The sequence below is a fragment of the Clytia hemisphaerica genome, unplaced genomic scaffold, assembly GCF_902728285.1.
Source record: "Clytia hemisphaerica strain Z4C2 unplaced genomic scaffold, Clytia hemisphaerica genome assembly, whole genome shotgun sequence".
NCBI lineage: Eukaryota > Metazoa > Cnidaria > Hydrozoa > Leptothecata > Clytiidae > Clytia > Clytia hemisphaerica.
Window position 1 is genome coordinate 208241 of NW_027104530.1, and position 23192 is coordinate 231432.

The 23192-nt window shown below is 34.9% G+C and overlaps 1 protein-coding gene across 1 annotated transcript in view; it reads right to left on the reverse strand.

The window, feature by feature from the left end:
• LOC136822351 (tRNA-dihydrouridine(16/17) synthase [NAD(P)(+)]-like) overlaps positions 1-23192 on the reverse strand; it is a 37209-nt gene that overhangs the window by 1016 nt on the left and 13001 nt on the right. The window contains exons 4-10 of the mRNA XM_067078590.1: positions 9422-9534; positions 7462-7648; positions 7011-7155; positions 3518-3614; positions 2984-3075; positions 1646-1788; positions 567-616 (exon numbers count right to left, since the gene is read on the reverse strand). Of these exons, the coding sequence (XP_066934691.1) occupies positions 567-616; positions 1646-1788; positions 2984-3075; positions 3518-3614; positions 7011-7155; positions 7462-7648; positions 9422-9534 (827 nt within the window). The remainder of the gene's footprint in view (positions 1-566; positions 617-1645; positions 1789-2983; positions 3076-3517; positions 3615-7010; positions 7156-7461; positions 7649-9421; positions 9535-23192) is intronic.

The window sequence follows — 23192 nt, forward strand, 5'->3', positions numbered from 1 at the left end:
TTCAAGTCGCAAAATGAAATGTCTGTTACCGCGTAAAAAAGCCGCCTAGTATAGCCTTTTTCAATTAATATTAAAAGAAAATCGGGAGGAAAATTCAATAAAAAATTGCTTAATTTTAGTACATTTGGGACGAAGCACTCAGAGAAAGGATAAATTGTGCATTCGTTTCCAACCCCCCCCCAAAGAAAAACTGAAATAATTACATAATGAGAGCAAAAGATTCAAACTGACAACACTGCTAATTGACAGGTGACCAGTTTAAAGGGACATAACAGTACTTGCGAAATTTGTAAACAAACTGTATGCAGCGGATACAAAATCAAAACAAATGTCACATGTCAAAATAAAAAAATCAAACCAAACATGGCTAATTTTGATTGTTCAATTGTTTTACAAGTTTGTTTTGGACACGTGATTTTAATTGTTCTCTTTAATGACACGTGGTTCGATCAATGTTTACATTTTACTACTTTTATGTCCCTTTAAGGAAATGGCTATTCTCGCACCGGCACGGCTAAGGAATTGTGTGTTCCAAATAAAGAAATGTCAAAACATATTTAACTTACCCAAGGGTTGTTCTTGCACGTCACGCATAGCGGCCATTTGTCTTTTGGAACTATGAAGCAAAGAAAGAATATTTGATCCTCACAAACTTATCTCTTGTACTGGCACTATTTAGAAATTTTCTTCCGACACGCTATATCTCTGAAGTTCGGGGATAATTTTCAACATCTGGAAGGCTTAGATGACAGAATTTTGCCCGACTGCCTCGTGGATTTTGCAGTGGGAGGCCTAAACTCTACCCCTCGTTTTCGGGTATTAACTGGTCCAACCGAAATATTTTTCAGGCTTATTAACAAGGGCAGTTGAACCCGGCCGGGAATACGAAACATCAGGTCGACTGACTACCTTATCGGGGAAAACTTCGTCGGGGAAAATTTTCGTCGGGGAAAATTTTCGTCGAGGAAAATATTCGTCACTTGTCCAAAATTTCGTCACTTTTCCCCGACGAAGTTTTCCCCGATAAGGTATCATTCCTGTCATGGGACATTGGGCCGCTGACATCAAACCGATTCGATTGACCAATTCTATGAAATGCCATCAGGACATCAATCAGATGTATATGATTCTAGATTCTATGCCGTTTTTACTAAAATCTTCTATTTGAGCCCTCATAAAAAAAGAAGGCTGAGAAAAACACCGAGCTAAACAAATGCGTACGCCTTAAACAATGCTTGAGATCGAAACATTTTTCATAGTACACCTTAAGGGAACTTATTTTTGCGGGAACTAATTTTGGCAGAGTTGGCGAATTTAGACGAAATTCGCCAAAATTAGTTCCCGCCAAAATTAAATATTTTGCTCACTCGCCAAAATAAGTTCCCGCCAAAATTAAATTTCTTGTTTCCTTGCCTAAATAACCCCTGAAATTCACCAAAATTGCTCAAAATAAGGCAAAATAGAAGAGATTTACGCTGTTATTCGCCAAAATTAGTTCCAACCAAAATTAATAAAAATTCACTGTTTGCCAAAATTAAAAAAATTTAAAGATATTTGCTGCCCGCCAAATTAGTTCCCGTCAAAAAAAGTTCCCTTAGGGTAGCGAAAAAAGCAAAAAAAAAAAAGTCAAAAAAACTTGAGGTACCTTTAGGGAATGCGCCTTTGCCGTGCTGATGGTGTTTTTCACGTATAGCTTTTCGTTTGGAGGGCGGTTTTAATTTTGCTTTTGCTTCCGCCTCTTCGTCGCCCTCTTCGAGTGGCCTTTTCTCGCCCGATGTTGTTTTTGGTCTAAGTGAGGTAGAGAAGCTTTGTGGATTTAAGGAGGCAAAAATTGCGCATTTCGCTAATTGAGGACACATCTCCTGAAATAGTATGCTTGTTAATTGAAATTGAAATTAAGTTTCTAAATATGTTGCTCAAACCAAAACTAGAAAATGGAAACCACCCCTTTGAACTGAAAGGATAACGGGTCCTATAAAAACAAAACTTTCGCTGTGACGCAATGAAGATACCAAAGTGTCAACAAAACTGAGATATTTGATTTACTGAACAGGGATTTTAGAGAATTTAGGCAGGGCTGTCGGATTTAGGACCACTGACGGTATTATACTGTTGACGAGAGAGTTAGATTACACCTACACACCCCTTCTCATAACCTTATGAAGTGTCACAAATAACCTTTTGTTGAAAAAGTATATAGATGTAATCTGGCAGAGTCGAGAACTGTTTAACATGTTTTTATTTTTGGAAAGTTCGAATTGTCTTTTCTCGATTTTGGAAAAGAGTTAGGCAAGCATGGAAAGAATGTAATAGCGAAAGGATCTCAAACTCAACCTATATGATTATGCCTTCTATCAAGGTATTGGAAAATATTAGCTCTCAATAACTGTGCATAGTGTCCTCCCCCCCCTTTATAAAGGGGGGGGGATTCTGATTTTGGCCCTTTTTTTAAAGTATGGGGGAAAATGAAAAATTTGAAATTTGCTAGGGGAAAATAAAGAGGGGGGAAAACCATAAATTTAGGAGATTTTGACTGGGGAACTTCACTGATCTCAAGGTGATCTTGTTGCAAAACCTGTTTAAGCAATAAAATCGGCAAATCTTTTGGGATAAACCAACTTTTCAATACAATTTCATTTTTCCAGCACTTTCAAGGCTATTTTTTCAAGCTTTCCAAAATTTCAAACTTGATTTAAGTCATTTTTATGTTAAACATATGGGGAACCGCAAAATCTTCAAATAGCTGGGGGAATTCAAAAAAGAGGGGGGAACCGAAAAATTTTGAAATATGGTGGGGGAAATAAAAGAGGGGGGAATGGAGAAAAATTTTGATTTTTAGTGGGGGGAACCAACCCAGGAGGACACTATGCTGTGGGTGTTGTGCGACCTACAAAGGGCAAACCCCAGAAATTATATAAAGTTAGTAAATAGAAACCATCTCTAGCATTTCATACAAAACATCATACACCTAGTTTCTACTTACGGTGGTCTAACGTACGGTTGACATCTCCAAAAGGGAAGTTGACCGATTTCCTCACTGTCTTTACCCTCCTCTATTTCTTTGTCCGCGATCGCCTATAAATGGAATAGATTAATGTGAGGTACTTAATAGACGGGAAATGGTAAATTATCTAAAAACTGGTTTGGAAACTGTACTGAAATAGTATTTTTGAAATAAGCAGCTGTAGCATGAAGGTATAGCATCCAGCTACTATGGGCAATCTTGTGGACTTGATCCCCAGCCAGGTCAAAGCAAAGATTTACAAAATGGTACTTAAATTGCCGCCTTTCTCTCGCACGCTCAGCAACTAAAGAGGGAGTGGCATACTAAAGAAGAGGGAGTCATCATCATCGCTCTTAATTTATAGGGCAATTAAATATTAAAATTTATAAACAGGATGGATCTACTTCGTCGAATCTCCCAGAGCAAATATAAGCATGAAAGTAAATTTGAATCAGTCACAGTTGGAAGAAGAGGTTTCACGATCAAAAATATAATCTGTCTCTCATCTCTCACCTTGGCTTTTTCTTTGATCGTATCCGATATTTTGCACATATCTTCGAATTTCTTTACTTTACCTAGCGGATGTCGCATTTCTGGGAAATTATCCAAACTGAAAGCAGAGTAAAGCAAAGTATTGGAAAACGTCAAAATTTCCTTTTTTTAACTTTTTAAATCTAAGTTTCCTGAGTGTGAAAAGCTAGAGAATTGATGCACTCATAGCATAGAATAATGAAAATATGAACATTTTAAGATGATTCATAAGCCTGGAATCACGGAATTGAGGTTCAAAGAAGTAAACACCGGCTACAACACAATACTCGTCTAAATATTTGAAATGTCAAAAAAATTAGAACAACTGGGCGTCAACAACAATTTATTGAGTGGTCTTTTTAAGAAACGATGAAGGTACTTGCATATAGTCTAGCCCCCCCCTCAGATAAGGCCGAAACGTTTGGAACAAATTTTCCGTTTTCACAAAAGCTTCGATGGGATCAACTTATAATGATCCGTTGTGATTTCATGGTACGTAAGTAAGTCCCGAGGAGATTTCTACAGTCTTTGTTCGCAATATATTGCACCATAATGCATAAATATCTTAATCATTGAGAAGAACTCAATCGATGTGGGGCAGAATCGTAATATCATTTAACTCTCTCTAATTCCAATCTCTACTAATCTTATATTAATCTTTCTGTAATTCGAACATTGGTCCTGACAGCTAGAAAGTTATCCAAAAATACACTCGGTAATTCGAACCTTTATCTAATTCGAATAAAAATTTGGTTCCTTGAGGATCAAGCTACCTATTCTTAAATAATCTTTATTTTCGGTAGATTTTATTCTAGATGACCTTCAATTAAACGAAGGTTTAATGAAAAAATACATAAAATTACTTTTATTTTATTCATGTGTAAGGTGAAAAGTTTTTCAATAGATTGCATGCAGCCTTTCAACGTAAAATTTCACCCCAAAAAAAATGTGGTGATATGTGTGAGGTGCTCTTTAAAAAACAATTTTATCATATCTGTATATAAAAGTCGACAGTGTGTGTCATATAATTTAATGAAATTAAATAAAAAAATTCAAATTATAATTTTAGGAAAATGAAACAACGCATTACCTAATTACGCATTAGGTATGTTTTCTTTCAAAAAACTGCATGTAACAATCCTAGTGTGGGACCGTTTTTACCAAAGCTGAACTAATCCGTTGTCTCGCAAGTTTTAAAAGTCACATATTTGATTATTATTTGAAGATTTTTTGTGATCGTTTACAATAGCTTCGAGATGCATACATATTCACGAGAAACAGCATTAAACTGTGAAACATTGGTTACTGACTGTTCGGATCAAATCATTTACATTATAACATGTTTACTTTGGAAATCTTGTCAATTTGTTCTTGGTTCGGTCATGTGGCTTTTATAATCATTAATTAAATTTGCTTAGTTCGGTTTTAACATCAAATAAACTTCTTGGATCTTTTTCACGCTAGCAGAACAAACAGCAAATTCACCAAGCTTCGTCAAATTTTGCTTCACGACGGAAAAGCCTCTTTTTATAACTTTTGTAATGAAATCCATCCGAGACAGAATAACAATATTGTACAGAAAGGTCTCTAATTTGTCCTTAGTTTGGACCTGTAGCTTTTAACATCAATTGAATTTCCTGAATCGCGTCACTGTCGACGTACGTCCTCCAGCGGAGAAAATTGGGATGGTTCGGGTCAAGGTACATACAATCATTTAACCAGAACGGACCGTGACCGCGTGTAATACAAGACGATCCGTAACTTCGATCATATGTATGGAATTTCTTTCCGTTCAGGTTTTGTGGACCCGTCAAAGATTCTATCCCGGCCATTAGAGTTTCATTGAAATGAAGAGTATAATCTTGACTCTCGTTATCGATGTAAAATTCACCGTATCTTGAGATGAGAGTCTCACCTGTGTATGCTTCAGCGTGCACCAAAAAATCATGCTTTGCAAAGATACTCATTTCATGGATAAAATCGTTTCCTAGCCAAAATTCTCGATGTGGGTCACCAAAGCCTACTTTATAATCATTCCAAGAGCGTTGGAAATCTAAGTGGCGAGGCTGATATCGTCGTTGGAAACAATCCAACCTCCGCCCTCAATATCCATGTTGCATCTGATATCTTTCAAAAAACGCCCCATCCAGTTCACCTTGTAAACACCCGACGCCCTCGCTCCAATACTGTACCAATCTTTACAATCCCTCGCATTGATGAAGTAGCGAATTCGAAAAGAAACCCTGACCAGATCTTCACGCATGGTAGCGCTATCGTAAAATTGACATTCATATTGTTTGGTGGATGTTTGTTTGATGGTGTAGGAATGGCATTTACGAGTGGTACCACAGATACTTATACATTGTTCTTTGAACTTGGATGAAAATGCGAAGTAAGGGTCTTTAGAAGGATGACCATTAGATGTAATGAGGTGATATTGGTTAGGTGAAGTATTTGTAATCAACAGCAAAATGATAAACAAAGAAAGATGATAACATTTCTTCATTTTTTCTTGAATCAACTCCTCAATTTTCATTAGGAATACTCATACGGATATACAGAGCCTCCCAAAATTATTTTTAAGATTTTCAATTTTGAAATTTAAATTATCAATAGAGAAACTTGCCGCAAAAAAGAATTTAATAATGAATTTGTTATTGAAATGTTTCTATGGTAACGGAAATGATAATGAAAACAAACACGCTATTTGATTTATTAAGTAGTTTCTTTTCAATAAACGGAACAATTTCAAATCTTGTTTGGCTCGTGTTTCGTGTGGTTTTGAATTTGGAGTCACTACCCAAGAAATTTAGAAACACCGCTCAATTGGGCTGCATTTTGTTGCCAATATATCGTAAATAGAATATCAATAATTCAACATTTATTAAGAAAATCGAGAGGGGGTAACTAGGTTTGGAGAAAGTCAGATAGGAATGTGGCCAGTATTATTTTTGGATTTCGCAAACTCTCGATTCGTTGAACAAACTTTTAATCAATTAAAAAAAATACTTTATTAATTTACTTATGTCGACTTCTATACTTGGGTAAGTTAATCAGGGAAGGGTCATCATACTTGCACGCAACCAATCAACTTGTTTTTGCTTGAAAGTTCGTTTATAGTTTAGGAACACAAATTCATACCGTGATATTGTATGGTCTTTCATTTGGAATTTATTTTCTAATATCCTTTTTATGGTGGTTTGTAAATTAAATTAAAGTCATCGAAAAGAAAATTGCCCCAATAGGGGTTCTAAGTTTTTTCTATCAATAGCACACTTATTTCCAGATGTGACGTATTAGGACCTGTCAAGAGCCTTATCAAATTTCAGGCGTAAACTATTTCATCTGCGTTGAGCTAAACCGAAAACCGCAAAATCTACGAAATTTAGTCCTTGAAAAACAAATTTCCCGTTAAAATATTCCATTGAAATAATTTTTCAAACGAGAGAAAAATAATTCTGAGCTTTGAACATACCACTTTTGCCACATGCGAAATAAATGTCCTCTCACATAACTCAAATTGGTGGGATATTGATTGCAGTATGCTAAGTATTTATCCACCATCTCCCATGCAGGCGGTTGCCGCCCTGTGAATATGGCAGGATTGTATAATGCACCCTCTAAAAAGTAAAAAAAAAAACATTGTTTGAATAGCCTCATATAACTAATGGAATTACTTCTAACACCTACGTGAATACTGTCGAACGTGCTAACCGCACTGGCTCAACTTCAGTACCTTGTAAAATTAATAAAAATCAAAAAATTTCAAAAAATTTCCTATTTAATCAATAACGTCCCAATGTTTTCCCTTTGTTTTTTTAGAGACTTTCATTTCAGTTATCTACACGCAAATAAAATTAGATGATTTCCCCTACAGGTGAGCGTATTTATGGCTAAAAACCTGATAAGAGAGAAAGGAGACCGACCTGCACTCATCACAGCATCCACTTTCGTATACTCTATACATTTTTCGACGTCCCGCAAATACTGGATGTTTCCGTTAGCGAACACAGGCACGGAAACAGCCTCCTTGACCGCTTTGATGTGATCCCAACTTGCAATACCGGTGAGCGGGCCTCGTTGTTCACGACGTCGACCGTGAACTGTGATGATCTGAGAAAAGCGAAAGTTAACTTCGTTAGCTCTGATAATGCGGGTATATACACCCCTGTGTCACAAAACCCAGTGGACCCCCGCCCCGGTGGAAAAATAGGCCAAAAAATCGTCCCCGGTGGAAAAAATACACTACATTTTCAACCCCACTGGGAAATTGGCCTATGATTCTATCCCCATTGACAATTGAATGGAAAAAATTGGACTCCAAAACCATCCCCACTGGAATTTTTGAGCTGGAAGCAATAGATTTTCTATCCCCAATGGGATTTCAACAGAAATTTTCATCCCCACTGAGGGAAAAGGTTCCACCGGGGCACTGAGACAGGGGTGTGTATATATGATGTGGTCTGGTCAGTTTTAGCTAAATGAGAACTTCGAAAATCGACTTTCTAAGGACCCCCAGGCTAAAATCACCCTACCCCCTTCAAGCCCCCATAAAAAATTTTCCCCACCTTTGCCAGCTTGGCAAAAACCGGTTTTGGGGTCCCAAGGGACCATATAATGAGAAAATAAAATAAAAACCCATATTTACTACTTGTGAGGGTTGATGCAAAAAAGCCCTTTTCGCCGCCGGACTATGTGTACCGTGTTTATTTTATGTGCACAGTGATCGTAGCTGTAGGACTATTTATCTCCGGCCAAAACCTGTTCCCTTTCTCTTTAGGTCCATCCATAAGGGGTCCCCTGTTCGAATCCCCGCTCCTTCAAATGTTCCGTTCAGTTCTTAAATAGCCTGGATCCCATGAAAGTAATCACAAGACTGTCTAAAAAATCCTAGACTACACAAAAAATATCTATTCTGTTTGTATGTCTATAGTTAGTTCAGTAGAAAACTATAGTAGTACTTTCCAGCTCTCGACCAAAATCTCCAAAGTTCCACAAATTAATTCCGTCATCGAGAGTTTGTATTTATTTTCTCTCAACTAGTTCGGAAGTAAAGTATACAGCTGGATATCAATGGTCATGTGTTTTTCTTGTACTATTTATTGTGAATGACTCCATGAAGGTAATAAAGATAGATGGAGAGTGAATGCCTTTTATTCTATTCTGATTTATCATCGGAAGCAAACAGCTGTTTGGTTACTTTGGGAATAAGATGATTAATTTTGGGTATACTCGTTGGGATATTTAAGTTCATAAAAAAACTGAATAAAAAGATGTTGGATTTTTAACAACTCTATTGTGAGATAATAACTTTGTTGATCAAAATAAGAAAAAGGTTGCCGTAACAAGCACAAAATCCTATATTTCTAAGGGTCCCCTCTCACAAAATCATCGATAAATTTCAAAAAGAATTCTATATTACGATTAGGTAACCTTTTAATTAACCATCCATCAGAATTTGAAAACCCCCTCCCTTTTAGACGTAAAGATTTTTAATGAAGAAATTTTCAAGGAAAATGTGCTAAAACTCTCAAAATTAGCACAGTTTTCGCCCAAAAATACATCGATATGAAATCGTAGAACTTTTGTAACCTGACTTTGAGAAAATTATTTTTGTATCGCGATGAACAAGAACTTTTTGCATAATAAGTTTATTTCAATCAGGATAACATTCTCACTTCTGTTCTTATAAATTTACATTTCGGATTTTTTTGCTTCCAATGATGGTACATCAAAAAAAGCCGCTTTGAATAGATTTATAAAAGATTTCAACGATCATTTAGGTCATTACCGAGACGTTTTCTCTCCATCTATATCTTTATTACCTTCATGATGACTCTGAGCACCAAGTGTCAACATTTATTACAGACTCTCCAATCTTCTTACCTTAGCCCCCGCTCGTTCCAATCTTTTTGCGTATTCCACAGTCTTTTCGATACTTTCATAAACACGTATTTTACAGGTGATAGGTTTCTTGATTCGCGCACAGGCTGTTCGTACTGAAAAATAGAAGGAAAGAAATAATATTATTTTGAAATTATGAAAGTAGAGCATCAAATGCATCAAAATTCCAGGACTTTACACATACGCTGGTCAAAGTTTTTCCGTTTTTGCCATTATTGAGTAACACGAAAACTGAAAAACAAAATATGAATTCATATATAGCCAGAGAGTGGCAAAAATTGTTTTACGAAATTTTAATACAAATGGCATTTCCTTATGATTATATGGGACACCTCCAGCCAGCTCTGTTTAATGGGATCAAATCCTTTTTTGAAGTCACGTTCACCAAAGCAGTTGCAATGTAACGTCTTCGATAACATTTTTCAATCCCATTGCCGTGTGACCCGTTTATATTGGAAATTTAATATCAATATTGGGATCCTTCCCAAATCAAGTTAGATAACAGGAAGGTGGGCTTGCCCAGCTCTCTGAAAGCCTGCTACCATATGAACAGTTACTTATAATACCAACGTCACTTAAATAAAACTGACGTCAAATAAAACAAATATTGAAAATATCAAAAGACATAAAAAAAAAGACGTTTGGTGAAGATAGAAGGAGAGAAGGATTTGTTGGGCTTTGCTTGGGAAATAAGAGGTACACTTAAAGAAAGGTATATTTCATACATTTGCGGATTCAAAAACTAGCACAATAATTGGTGTAGTGTTAATTAAGGTACAGTATTCTTAATAAATCTTTGTCTATTTTCTTTTAAGTCTCTTGTCTCCCAAGTTGTCTGAATTTCAAATTTAAATTACTATATTTCTAGCAATTCATGTTTAGCCATTTTTCAAGCAAGCGAGTTTTTTTTTACCTTCAATAGCCGATCATGATCTCACTTCTTTTTTTTCACAAGCTTATTTTCAAGCATCAATCTCACATTCAACAACACTACTTTTTCTCTTCTTTTGTTCCGACAAAGAATTATTGTTTAAGATAAATTTTTATTTTATTGATTTTTAATTTATTTCATATTTCTTAATCCAATTCTGATGAATACTGTCTGATACTATACTTAGTCTCCACCATTTATAATTTCTCCAAGTTTTGAGCCTTGCCTGCAGAGTTATATCTTTCAGAAGTGAATAGGCCTCACTGAAGAGATATATAGCTCTGTATTTCAACTTGCCCAGAAAGGACAGTTGTACAATTTTATCCAAGCTTCAATTTATGATTTTTATCTCAATCGAGAGAATAAACTTTTGGTCGTAAGTATATTTTTGCAAATTGAAAATTATATATAATATTTTTTTACATAGTAATTTACTTATTTATTTAGTTTACTTATTATAAATAGGGCGAATAGCCATTGACATATATGGAAGTGCCTGAAATACAATTAATTAAAAAAAAAAAATTAAATCAATTACACTGTAAACTAATTAAGAAATATTCAAAAAGAAATTTCCCATCATTGAGATTTTTAACCTTCAAACGATCCTTAAATTTGAAGAATGTGATTTGATCAACCCTCTCCTTATTTTATCGGTTTCCAAAAGAACAGAATGTCTTTCTCATTCTTATTTCGTTAGATTTATTTGATTAAGTGTGAACATCTCTCAAGTTCATTCGCCGCACAAAAAGGAATAATTTGAAGTGAAATTTGGCTAAAAATAACTAAGAACAAATTAAGAATAATCTAAACGTCAGATTTCAGAACCTACAGTCATGAAAAATAATAAGAACAGCCTCGGCTGAACCGACGGTGGAGTAGATATATTAGTGAAATCACTGTAGAATAGATCTATAAAGACTAACATATCTGTCATCTAATTGCACAATTGAACATTTGTAAACGCTGGTAGAATGCGATGCTTGAGTCAGTTGGTTGATCAACAAAAGCTATATTTGTGGGCATGATCTGATGGCGAAGTTTTCATTTCATAGCGAAGGTTGTCTGTTTGAGATCGTGCCCATTGTTATAGAGCATCGATTTTCAAAAGCTGAGCATCCAATTTAAAGAGTTTGTCTAAGCAATGGTCTGTGTTTTAATAGCTGAAAATTTTTGTTAGAGTTTCTTACTCGATGCAGCAAAAGTTTTGAAAACTTTGTTAGCTTTTTCTAGTGATGTTTGTAACCAAGTTCAATAGTAACAAGAATTACGGGGGGATATCGATCTTGTTTTACGCTATTCTGGCAAATGTGTTGACACGATTAAACGTCCCGTTAGCTACCCTTGACTGACTGCCCAGTTCCCTTCACATGGCATGGGTGCGAGGGTTCATCAGCTTGCAAAGTTTGAATCTGACCTTTGTATTCAGTACATGTATCAAGTTGATGACCCATGTACCATAGCACCTTCAGCTTACATCAGTGAGTTTGATGGGACAGCAAAATTTCTCTTTCATTCATTTTCAATTGTTATTAATCTGAAAATCCAAGTAAAGAGTTTTCGCCCGATAATATTTATTCAATATTTTGCGCTAATGTTCTTTCTTATCTGCATTTCCCTGTTTTTGGAAGGCCGAATAAAATTTTGAAGAGCAGAATCTTGATACCGAATCTCAATCGAAAATCAGGTCAGCTTGTTTTAGGAGTATGGTCCAAAAGGCCGAAATAAAGATTAAGATTTTAAACGGTTTTTTCCATACTCTTGAAATGAGACGACAACCAGAGCTAAAGTCCTAATTTCTTTCAGCTATGATTTGATTTTAGGCAATATGCTCAATATTTCAAACGGACCTAAAAGCTTGTATCATGCGAATTAGACTTCCACTCAAGCATCGTTGGAAATCTAAGGCAGGAAATCTGTGGGCATCTTTCTAAGTCTATTTCAGAAGCTGTTCAAAAGACATTCAGTATGTATCAACCTTTTTTCGCTAAGGATTTGAAATTGATGTCATTGAAGAAATTGATGTCATTGGAAAAATTGACGTCAAATAATTTTCTCTTTGAATTCTTTTATTTTTGGAATGTCAATTTTTAAGAATCAAAAAGACTTCAAAGGTAAGTATTGTTCACACAAGTATGGTCAAAGATTTTGCTGGTTATAACTCGAGATAAAACGAGATGACATTTATTTATAAGCATATTGATTTTGCTATACGGAAACAAACATGCTCTTCGACACAAAGCTTTTTGTGCTGTGAACACAACCAAAGTTTGGACATGATGGTATTAATTCTAATAATACCATGTCTTTTGCTTTGGTTGTATTTACAACAGCTAAAGTACGTTAGTATCACAGTCACTTTATTCAATACTTGCTTATGGGAGAAATCAGTGTCAAAATCAGTGTCATAATGTCAAAACATTGATTTTATAAACAACAAATTGAAGTATGAAGACATTGTCGGTAGCTTTGTGAACCTGCTTGGTACTTGTTTTGTGAGCATAATTGAAGGGTGCGTTATTTTCAGAATTTGAAAACACCTCCTTGATTATGGCTCATTAGCCAAGTAGATTAAAATCATGATAACCAACATTCAGCTATGAAGAACTTGAAATGTGAGAAAAAACAAATTAAAACATTCCCATATCTCCTTTTTTGATTTGATAAACCATCACATGATTTTATAAACAAGTTATAAATCACATCGATAGCTTTGTCAACCTTGGAACTTATAGAAATAGCCTCTTTGAATTGCCTATTAGCAAGTAGATTCATTTTGCTAAAAGGCTAAAAGGTGTAGAATTGACATGATCATTGGAGCTCTTGTCCTGTAATACAACCAAAGTCAGAATACGCTGGTAGTTGATAGACTTAGAGTGTAGTCGAGGTAGCCCTGGTAATCAAATGCAACGATAAAATTTTTTGGCATTCTCGGTTAACTTGTTTTGTGAGCATAATCGAAGGGTGCGTTATTTTCAGAAATTGAAAACGCCTCCTTGATTATGGCTTATTAGCCAAGAAAATTGTTTTTGCTGAGACCATCCGCTAAACGACGTAGAATTAGCATGTTCGTTGAAGCTCTTGTCCTGTGAGCACGACCAGAGTCAAGATATCGTTGTATTCAAATAACCACATATCTTCCTTGGTTGCACTAATAGTAACTGAGTAGTTTTTTTTAGAGTAATAAAGAATGGTAGCTTCCAAAGCCTCTGTAGCTTGTCTTGTGAGCATAGTTGAAGGGCTCCTCATTTTCAAAATTTGAAAAGCATCTCGTCAGCTATAGCTCATCAGGTAAGCAGATTGATTTTGCTTTACGAAAATGAACATGCTGTCGACACAAGGCATGTACAGTGACCACAACCAAAGCTAGGACATAATGTTATTTTCTAATAATCTGAATGTCATTTGTTTTGGTTGTGCTTACAGCAAAAAATACGTTGGTAAGAATGAGTCATCACAGTCACTTTGTTGAATACTTGCTTATGGGAGAAAGCTATGTCATTATAATCAAATACAATTCCGAAGAACTTGGGCTCTGATTCATAATAAAACGCACTCTTTTAAACTCAAATTCACCAGTACGAAGTTTTAACTCTTAATCGCAGATTTACACTTCTTATAGGAAGGAAGGAAGGAAACTTTATGTTAGAAAATGTGAGAAGATGTCCATAAAAGCTTAGACTGGAGTCGTTTATAATGCATGTAATACTAAAAATAAACACAAATAATGATACGGGATTTAGTTTCTATAAACGACTGGAAGAATCCGGTGTTCCAGCCTTATAGATACTGGGCCTAGCTACGCAGAAACTTGCGTAGCGAAAAAACAATTTATTAAGCAACAACAAACTCTCAAAATAAAATCAACTCAAATGAAACATTTTTAACACACAAATCCACACATATTTTATTTTCAAGAATTTTTTTTGAGCGGGAAAAAAATTTAATTGCAATATTGACACTTTTTTTTTGTTTGGAGTTAGTGCACAAAGGTTTCTAGACGACTAAAATTTACTTTTTTGCTTCATTTCTAATAAGTCTGAATTAGTCGTCTAGCTTGCTAGACTAATAAAAGCTACATTTTATATCAATAGTATGTTTCCGATTGTGAAGTGGTTGTCCTTTTGAGTGCATTCCCATTAGTGAAGTTGATCATAGCAGCCAATTTTTACGTTACGTAACGTAAAGAAGTTTGGCTAGCTATAATCAAAAGTTCACGATGTGAAAGTGTCGTGATTTGATCAGATTCTGTGCAAACGAGCACAAACGATCATAACAAACAATTTTCCATTTCATGTGAAGGATCACAAGTTTACTGGCATGGAGCGAATTGAACATTCTTATTCCAAGTAATGTAAGTGTCAGCAAGTGTGACGTGACTAAAAGGTACAGGGCATTTATATCTGACTGTAGAGGTGTGCATCCGTGACACATAAATATTTTTCATTAATCTATGTCGTCACACTAAAAAATTGACGTCAAATAAGACTGCGAAGTAATCTTGTGCGAATTTTTCAAGCAACTGCTAATTATACACTCGATTCACTAAAAGTGAAAAAAAAAACAGGGAAAAGTTTGATGAAAAAGAACTTTAAACCTTTTGTTGTGAGCACAATCGAAGGGTACGTTATTTTCAGAATTTGAAAACGTCTTCTCGATTAGTGGTAAAAGTTGTAGAATTGTCATGATTATTGGAGCTCTTGTCCTGTAATACAACCAAAGCCAGAATATGGTGGTAGTCGATAGAGTGTAGTCGACATTGTTAGCTTCATAAACTTGGTAGCCCTGGTAATTTTAACAATGACTAAAAACTTTGACATCCTTGGGTAACTTGTTTTGTGAGCATATTCGAAAGGTGCATTATTTTCAGAATTTGAAAACGCCTCCTTGATTATGGCTCATTGGCCAAGTAGATTAATTTTGCTAAGACAATCTGCTAAACGACGGAGAATTGATGCCCTGTGAGTAAAATTCGGCGAAAGAGATGTCAAATTTGTGATTGTGGCATTGTTCAAAGCGATTGTTTTCATAGCCTTGGTAGCTTGTCTTGTGAGCATAGTAGAAGCGAGATTAATTTTCAGAATTTGAAAAGAATCTCGTTGACTTTTGCTCATCAGGCAAGCAGATTAATTTTTCTTTAAGAAAATGATCATGCTGGCGACACGAAGCTCTTTGTGCTGTGAACACAACCAAAGCCAGGAGATGATGGTATTTTCAAATAATCACATTCTTTTTCTTTGGTTGTACTTTCAGCCGTCATTTTCAGAATTTGAATAGCGCTACAATCTGTGCCATAATATATTTGCACTTTTGGCTAATTTACCATTTTTGGAAAATTGAAGTTCGAGCGAGAATGTCAATTTCAGGCCCTCAACTTGATTTCATCGATTATTTCGATCTGGGAGGGATTTATTGGTTTCTAGACTATATTTCAAGCCCTACTGGACCATTTTTAAACTTTTTGATCCTCACATCCTAAGTCTTAAGTCTAGCGTTAAAACTCAGAGTTAAAACTCTACCCTTCGAACCTACTTTAAAGCACTTCCAAATCGATTGTGGTTTCAAAACACCCCGGTGAATTTCCCTTTTGTGCCAAGTATTTTGTCCCTGATTGTAGTGTGATTATAGCTCATCAGATCGGTTTGGCTACGGTATACGCAAATGAACGAGACAAAAGTCAGGGCAGAGCATGATCTATTTTCTAATTATTGCATGTCATTTGCTTTGGTTGTATTTACAGCAGCCAAACTTTATTGTTAAAAGTGCGTTATCACAGTCACTTTATTCAATAATTGCTTACGGAAGAAACCTAGACGTCATTATAAAACGAAATTACCAAAAACTTTGGGATTCTTGGGTACCTTGTTTTGTGAGCATAATAGAAAGATGCGTTATTTTCAGAATTTGAAAACGCCTCCTTGATTATGACTCATTAGCCAAGTAGATTTAGTTTTGTTAGGACAATCTGCTAAACGTAGTATAAACATACTTATTGAAGCTCTTGTCCTGTAAGCACACTTCGACGGGTGAAATATCATATTTTTAAGTGTGTTATTTTTGCTTCGATTTGTACTTCATTGTCATTGTAGTCATTGCGTACATTCGGGTAAAGAAATAGTCGTTGGAGAATCTTGCCTTTCGACATGCAGTTCAGCGATTGACTTTTGAGGACAAGCAAAGTCAGGACATTGCTGCATTTTCCAATAATCTTATTCGTTGGTTATACTCATAATTTTAAAAGTGTTATTGTGTGTATCTTTTGTGTATCTATAGAGTATGATGGTAATAGCAAATACAATTGATGAGAAACGTTTGGTTCCGGTAAAGCACATTCGTGATAACATTAATTAATGATTTCTACGGGAACACTCTCTGTTGTGCCTGTAGTGGTGAATTTCAAACAATTTTCCTCTGGCTTGAATGTGACAAAAACATTACGTCATGAATATAATTGGTACAAAATTCTAAGCTAGCAGGTGATATTTTGCTCCAGATGTTTTAGAGCTACAACTGTAGCGTAGCCAAGAGGGGCGCAAAATTTGTGTAGGAGAGCAGATTTTTATGACATCGTAACTATCTTTTACTACCATGAATAGATCATTACAGTGTCATAGAAATCTGCTCTCCTGCACAAATTTTGCGCCCCTCTTAGCTACGCTACTTCTACTAACTATACAACTTTATTAGTGAACTTGGCAGCGACAACAAGTTTTCATACAAAAAAAGTGTTTTTGTTAAAGCTAAGTTCATTGGTACGGAGTTATTAGCTGTCAGGCAACAATAAGCTAAAGTTAAAGTTAAAACTGTATTAATGAGCTTGACTATGTCAACCAGTTTCCATACAAAAGAAATATGAATCTAGTGAAGTTTTCAATATTCATTGGTACGGAGTTTTCAGCTACCAATCGTTTATACCAGGTACTTTTAAGAGGTTGTACAGCCTTTTGATAAACTTGATCACGACAGCAAATTTCTATTTCAGCTTAACGAAAATTGGCTGTGAATGTAAAGTTCATTGATAAGGAGTTTTTATGAAGTTGATTCCTTGTTTGATTGAGAACAGCGCTAGAAATACACTCGTGTTCGTGAAATCGATCATAACAAAAAAAAAATGTTCTGCTCATTTCATAGCGATATTGAGTACGGTATGGAGCTATTTTTCAAGTAGACTTTTACCCCCGTGTTTAAAAATGCATTATGATTACGTTTTGATCAGCCGTACTCGTGAACTTGATTAAAGCGAGAGTTTTCTACTTCATAGAATAACTTCCCTCTTATATCAAGTTCATCGTTACGGAGTATTCAACTACCAGTCAATATGATGACAGCGGTTTTAGTGAACTTGTCATTTTGGGCAGGTCATAATTCTCATTCCAAAATTTAAGTTAAATTATCCTCTATAGAATAAAAAACAAAAAGTCTTTAACCGTAAGCTCACAATATCCTGATGAAACTGTAAACCAACCCGGTACAAGAGAGCAGTATGATTTATAAAGCTTCGCTGATTGTTTAATGATAAGACAAATGGATACTCTCTAGTATTGAAATAGTATACGAGTTGGAATAGTTGCAGGCTATGGTTTTTTAGTAAAATTATTATGTGAAATTATTGTGGAATTGTCATTGGTGAGTATGATGGAAAAATGAAGATGATTTCAAATTACTCTTCTTTTCTCAGCTTACTCATAAGACAAATAGATACTCTCGAATAGTATGGTTTCAAACTTGGTTTTTGTCTATGGTTTCTAACCCGGGGGAGAGGGGGTAATAGGTTTACTGGGTGACGGGGTGTGCTTCCCGGCTTTCAACCCTCGGCTCGGACCCTCAAAAGGACCAAAAAGGCGGAAGATTAGAAACTTTTGTGAATTTTTTGAAAGCTGATGAAATTATCTTTTCAATGGTAAACCTTTTATAATAATTTTTTCTAGGTTGACCCTAAATTCTATACAGGATTATTTCTTGTGGACTTGTCAAAGATGAGCTTACTCATAAGACAAGTGAATACTCACGAATAGTTAAGTTTGAAACTTGTCTTATATCTACAGTTTCTAAGCTTTTCATACTTGTTAATGTAGTGAGTATGATGGACAAATGAAGATGATTTCAAATCACTTTCCATATTGTTCTTCATAATCATAAGTTAAGTAGATTCTCTGAGATATCTCAATCTTTTGACAAATTATACGAAGACCTCTATCCTAAGTTTAAAGGGATAATCAGATGGTCTGAGATATTTTGCCTGCAGATAGCTTCTAGGATTTTAGGAAAAACCTCTAAATTTTTCGGTGTACTTATTTTCAAAGTTATGCCACTTTGAAATTTTGAACCTTTGCTTGAAAACAATAGAAAAAAGTGTGAAAAGTCCCTGAAAAGTCCCATTTTTCGAGATTTCAAATTGGCATAACTTGAGTTAGGAAAATAAGTACACCGAAAAATTTAGAGGTTTTTCCCAAAATCCTAGAAGCTATCTGCAGGCAAAATATCTCAGACCATCTGATTATCCCTTTAAGTTTCATTGTTTCAAAGAAACCTAATTTTCAAAACAATTACGTCTAGAAGAAGCTTCATGTCATGCGAGCAAATCAAAAAGGGTTATGATTTTAAATTCATGACAACCGCTTGAGTTGCTCATAAGACGAGTGGATTCTATCGAGTTTTAATAAGAATCCTTTCAAAAACATTTTTCAATTTTGCTTGAACATAAACCAAAAATCTGGATAATACATTAACATTCAAAAAATTGACGTCATAAACTGAAATAACGTCAAATAAAATTTCGAAGCGAGCTGAAAAATAATGAACTACCAGACAGCTTTTAAAAATAAAAGAGCACATTACTGTAATATGTTTCTAAGGCAAAAAGTAAATGGTAAGTTAAATTTTTCAACAGATTGGATTTTAATTCTTCACTATGTTGATGTTTATGATGATTTGATTTGATCAAACGACCGAGTTTCAACTCCTATAAACAAAGAAAGGTTCACTTCTTGTTTAAAATACACAATTTTGGATGAATAGATTTCATCTGAAAACCGTTTTTAACGTCCTATGTATAAAGTCTAGATGGATCCCCTCTTTTTAATTTATCGAAAAGTTTCTCGAACTACTCATTAAAATAGTCTATACCAATATAAAACACTTCGTACTTGAATTTGCACTTATCTAAGCATCTACATAGCTACTTCGGTGTTTATCTTATGAGCACAATCGAAAGTGGTGATAACTTTTTCGAATTGCTATTAATTTGCTCGATTCTCTCATAATGAATATTTTGAGTACTTCTGTGTCTACAGTCTCTTTTTAGCAATATTTTGAAACCTTTTGGAGCTTTCTCATGTGAGCGCAATCAAAAAGGCCGATGATTTCAAATTCATCAAGGCTTTTTCATGCGCTCATAAGAAAAGAAGAAATATCTGAATATTTAAGAAACTTCTGGATATCAATCTCTAAGAAGCAATATTGTGAAACTTTTTGGTGTTTTCTCATGTGTGCATAATGAAATAGGATGGCGATTTCAAATCCATCACACCTTTTCAACTTGTTCATACAATATTTGTAAATATCTAATATTTTAAATTTCCTTGTGAGCACAATAAAAAGGACTGATGATTTCAAATACATCGAAGCTTCTTGATGGCTCATGAGACAATTCAAATTTCTCAAATCTCTGGATATTTAAGCAACTTTAGTTTGTCTGCGATCTCTAAGTAACAATGAAGCTTTAAGGCGCTTTCATTTGTGAGTATGGTGAAAAGGGTAATGATTTCAAATTCACCAACTCTTTTAGAGATGCTCATAAGGGAATTCGATTATCATTTCACAATATCTGGATATTTAAGCATCTTTGTCTGCAATCTCTGAGAAACAATATTGTGAAAACTTTTGGTGCTTTCTCTTGTGAGCACAATCTAAAAGGATGGTGATTTCGAATCAGCCGACGCTTTTAGATAAGCTCATAAGGGAATTCGATTATCATTTCACAATATCTGGATATTTAAGCATCTTTGTCTGCAATCTCTGAGAAACAATATTGTGAAAACTTTTGGTGCTTTCTTTTGTGAGCATAATCTAAAAGGATGGTGATTTCGAATCAGCCGACGCTTTTAGAGAAACTCATAAGGGAATTCGATTATTATTTCACAATATCTGGATATCATAAGCATCTTTGTCTGCGATCTCTGAGAAACAATATTGCGAAAACATTTGGTGCTTCCTCTTGTGAGCACAATCTAAAAGGATGGTGATTTCGAATCAGCCGACGCTTTTAGAGAAGCTCATAAGGGAACTCGATTATTATTTCACAATATCTGGATATTTAAGCAACTTCTTTGTCTGTAATCTCTGAGAAACAATATTGCTAAAACATTTGGTGTTTTCTCTTGTGAGCACAATCTAAAAGGATGGTGACAAGGGAATTCGATTATTATTTCACAATATCTGGATATTTAAGCATCTTTGTCTGCGATCTCTGAGAAACAATATTGCAAAACCTTTTGGTGCTTTCTCTTGTGAGCACAATGAAATAGGATGGTGATTTCAAATCATCACATCTTTTCAACTTGTTCATAAGGCGAGGGGATTCTCTAAAGATATTTGTAAATATCCAATAATTTAGATTTTCCGGTGAAACCTTCGTTGTTTTCCCTTGTGAGCACAATCAAAAAGGCTGATGATTTCAAATTCATCGAAGCTTCTTGATGGTTCATAAGGCAATTCGAATTTCTCATATCTCTGGATATTTCTTTGTCTGCGATCTCTAAGTAACAATGAAACTTATTTTTTTCCCAAATTTTTTTTCATCTTATTTTGAGTCTTCGACACGAACACAGATTCTGATTGGTGACTAAAAATGATAATCCTTCCCAATTAGGAAATCAAGGTAGGTACAAAAAGATCATACTTTAGGTTACTTTCTTTCTATCTATTTATGTTTACTTTTTCGACATGCTTTTGAATGAATTGTTATTGTTTTTTTCGAAATCATGTTCTTATGGACCATGCCGTTAAAGAATGAACAATGGGTAAATACTTAGTCTGTGCTTATGAACTTTGGCAGCATGTCGTTCAAAAAATGTGTAACCGGTAATTTCTCTCTTAGTTTGTGTCTAAGCAGATTTCCATGGAAGCTTTCTTTTACGAAATGCTTCTGAATGAGTGGATATCGAGTTCTTTATATTTAGAGGCATGCCGTGAAAGTGAAGAAACTTTGTTGACTAGGATTGAGTTTTGGACATGTATTTGCACGAATAGATATCGTTTTTCATGTCATGGGAGATTGTTTGGTTTATCGGCATTTTCATTGTACCGTTTTCATGAAATTGACGTCATTTAATGGACTGATTGACGTCAAATAAAAAAAAAGTTGCATACTAGAAAGTTAAATAAGTGCAGAAAATTGTGTCGATCACATGACATGAAAACAGATGAAAGAAAAATTGAAATATTTTGTCTTGTCTTGTTTTGTGAGTGTGAACTGAAAAGTAGGGTGATTTAAAATCAGCCAGTTTGTTTTCATTTATACTCAAAAGACGAGTCGGTCAGAATATCTGAATGATATTCTGTGTAGACAACAACATTCTTGTATACTGTGGGAATGATCATAAAGTTAGATAATTTTTCAATTAACTGCCCTAGTTCAATTAGCTGGTAAGATTATTTGGTTCTCAAAAGTATTTGAACGTTTCATCCATAGCTTGTTAGACAGGTTTAAGTAAAGGAAAATAATTTTTCAATTTATCTGCCAAATCTGGTTGAATTCGAAATCAATGGTGAGATGATTTGAAAGTCAAAAATATTTTAAAAAACTGCATTTCATTCATTATATTTTGATATTTTGCCGTGCGAGAATAATAAAAAGGACAATGCTTTAAAATTTATATGAGCTTTAAATTCAGCTCATTGGGCAACTAGGCTCTCAGTTACCTGAAATATATGCTAAAAATATAAAATTTATTTTATAGCTTCTCTTGTGAGTATGATCAAAAAGTGTGATATTTTCAAACTATAGGCATGATCTTGATTGCACTCCCAAGTTACAAAGCGGATTAGGAAAAAGTTCAGATAGCAAAATGGAAAGCCAAGCAAAATAAACTTAGAATTTCTTTTATAGCTTCTCTTGTGAGTGTGTTCAAAACGTGCGATACTTTAGAATTATTGGCATGATTTTAATAGCACTCACAAGTTATAAGTGGATTAGGAAAAAAATCAGATGGCAAAATGGAAAGCCAAGCAAAATAAACTTGAAATTTCTTTTGTAGCTTCTCTTGTGAGTGTGTTCAAAACGTGCGATACTTTAGATAATTATTGGCATGATTTTAATAGCACTCACAAGTTACAAAGCGGATTAGGAAAAAAATCAGATGGCAAAATGGAAAGCCAAGCAAAATAAACTTGAAATTTCTTTTGTAGCTTCTCTTGTGAGTGTGTTCAAAACGTGCGATACTTTAGAATTATTGGCATGATTTTAATAGCACTCACAAGTTATAAGTGGATTAGGAAAAAAATCAGATGGCAAAATGGAAAGCCTAGCAGAAGAAACTTGAAATTTCTATTGTAGCTTCTCTTGTGAGGTGATATGATAAGATGCGAGTTGCGAGTTACGAGTTACGAGTTACGAGTTGCATTTAGAACCACGAGTTACGAGTTACTTTTCACGAGTTACGAGTTACGAGTTGCATTTTAACAAAATAAAATCGCGAGTTGCGAGTTACGAGTTGCATTTTAACACACAAAATTCGCGAGTTGCAAATTGAAAGTGCGAGTTGCAAATTAAAAGTGCGAGTTGCAAATTAAAAGTGCGAGTTGCAAATTAAAAGTGCGAGT